The following is a 1,665-nucleotide window of genomic DNA, read 5'->3' on the forward strand; positions in this document are numbered from 1 at the left end:
GGGTCTTGCTGGGCCTGCCCGGCTGTGTCCCCCACCCCCGAGCTGCTGCAGACGTAACCGAGACGATGGCAGAGATCGGGCTGGGCTGGGGGCCCCGGTCCCAGAGGCCGGGGTGCTTGTGGCTGCCCTGGCTCTGGCCGCCTGGGAGGGAGCAGAGCTGTCCACCACTCAGGCCAGCGGGCCCCCAACATGCCCGCCCGTTCGGGGCGGCTCCGCAGTTCTCAGAACATTCCAGAGCTGTGAGGTGTGCACTGTCTGGTCAGGAGCCAGAGGGCGCCGGGCATGTCAGGGGCGCTGAACAGGAGCCAGTCCTCACCTCCCTGTCCGCTGCTGGGCATCTGCTCTGGGGCCCCCAGTCGTTCTCATGAGTGCCCCGCACCGAAAGGGCTCTGAGAGGCACGCGTGGGCTGGGCTCTGAGTAGACGCCCACCCTTCTCCCGCTGGCTGAGGGCTCCGGCCAGAAAAGCCAGCCAGCTGGATGGCAGCCAGCGCAGGTCCAGGCTGCTGCCCAGAGCCCACACGGGCACACAGGCGCTGAACCCACCAGGGTCCTAGTGGCCCCGGCCGGGGTGCCCACCCCTCACGCCCACCCACTGGTCCCACAGCAGTCGTGCCCTTAGCACTGAGCTCTGGAGGGGCAGCCTCTGCTCCGTGGGGATGAGCCACTGGTCTCCCCTGGACACACGGGCACCCTGGGGACGCCCTCGGCCCTCCCCCTGAGCCTCCACCCCCAGGCCACTTCTCAGACTTCCGGCCTGCAGAGCTCCTCCCACTCTCAGGCCGCCCCCGCCCCCGGGGTCCACCTCCCGGTTGGGGGCTCTTGCGGGCAGGGGGCACGTGACCAGGTGCACGGACACCAAGCCTGCCCTCTGGGGTCGTCCTGTCACCGCACAGGGAGGAGTCCCAGAAGACGGGTTCTGGGGACAGGAGGCCTGGCTGGGCTGCAGACACCGGACGCAGCACAGGGGACGCGGCCGCGGCCTGACCGGCTTTTCCCCACTCACTCTCCAGGGCAGGACAGACTCCCGCTCCACTGGGTGACTCAGAACAGGGGCCAGGCAGAAGGCCGTGCACACAGAGAGGACCCCGCCCCCGGGCCACCCCCGGCCACCCGACGGAACAACGTACACGGGCTCGTGGATCACTGCCCACCCACCACGCCCGGGGAAAGGGCGCCACGCCGCCCTCAGCAGCAGGCGCAGTGTCCCCGCACCTGGACGCGTGTCCGTTCACACGCAAGGAAGACAGACACCGTGTGTCCACCTGGCATCCTCCAGCCAGGCTGGGACACAAGCAGGGGCTTCTGGCGGGGTCTGTCTGAGGGAGCACCCCACAAAGGCCCCATTCGGACCTCCCCTGCCTCCCTGGACCAAGCCCGGCACAGCAAGGCCTATGGGAGCGTAGGAGACGAGTGGATTCGGTGGGCAGCGCGGCCCAGTTCAGCGGCAGGGCCAGCCCAGCCCAGCCCAGCCCCGCCCCCCGAGCCTGCCCCCTGAGCCCGCCCCAGTCCCCGCCCCAGCCCCGCCTCCCGCCCACCTTCCTTGCACTCCAGGGCCACACGAGACTCCAGGTTGTCCATCTGCAGCTGCAGGCGCTTCAGGGTGCGGTCGGCGTCCCGCGACTTGCGCTTGTAGGCGATGAGCACGGCCACGATGACCAGCAGCA

At 70.0% G+C, this 1,665-nt stretch overlaps 1 protein-coding gene across 1 annotated transcript in view; it reads right to left on the reverse strand.

The window, feature by feature from the left end:
* The window catches only part of LOC104990672 (plexin-A1-like), a 39,184-nt gene that overhangs the window by 9,049 nt on the left and 28,470 nt on the right, over positions 1 to 1,665 (reverse strand). The window contains 1 exon segment of the mRNA XM_010842914.1: positions 1,526 to 1,664. Coding sequence (XP_010841216.1) covers positions 1,526 to 1,664 — 139 coding nt within the window.

This window comes from Bison bison, unplaced genomic scaffold (genome assembly GCF_000754665.1).
Source record: "Bison bison bison isolate TAMUID 2011002044 unplaced genomic scaffold, Bison_UMD1.0 scf7180017847352, whole genome shotgun sequence".
Lineage (NCBI taxonomy): Eukaryota > Metazoa > Chordata > Mammalia > Artiodactyla > Bovidae > Bison > Bison bison.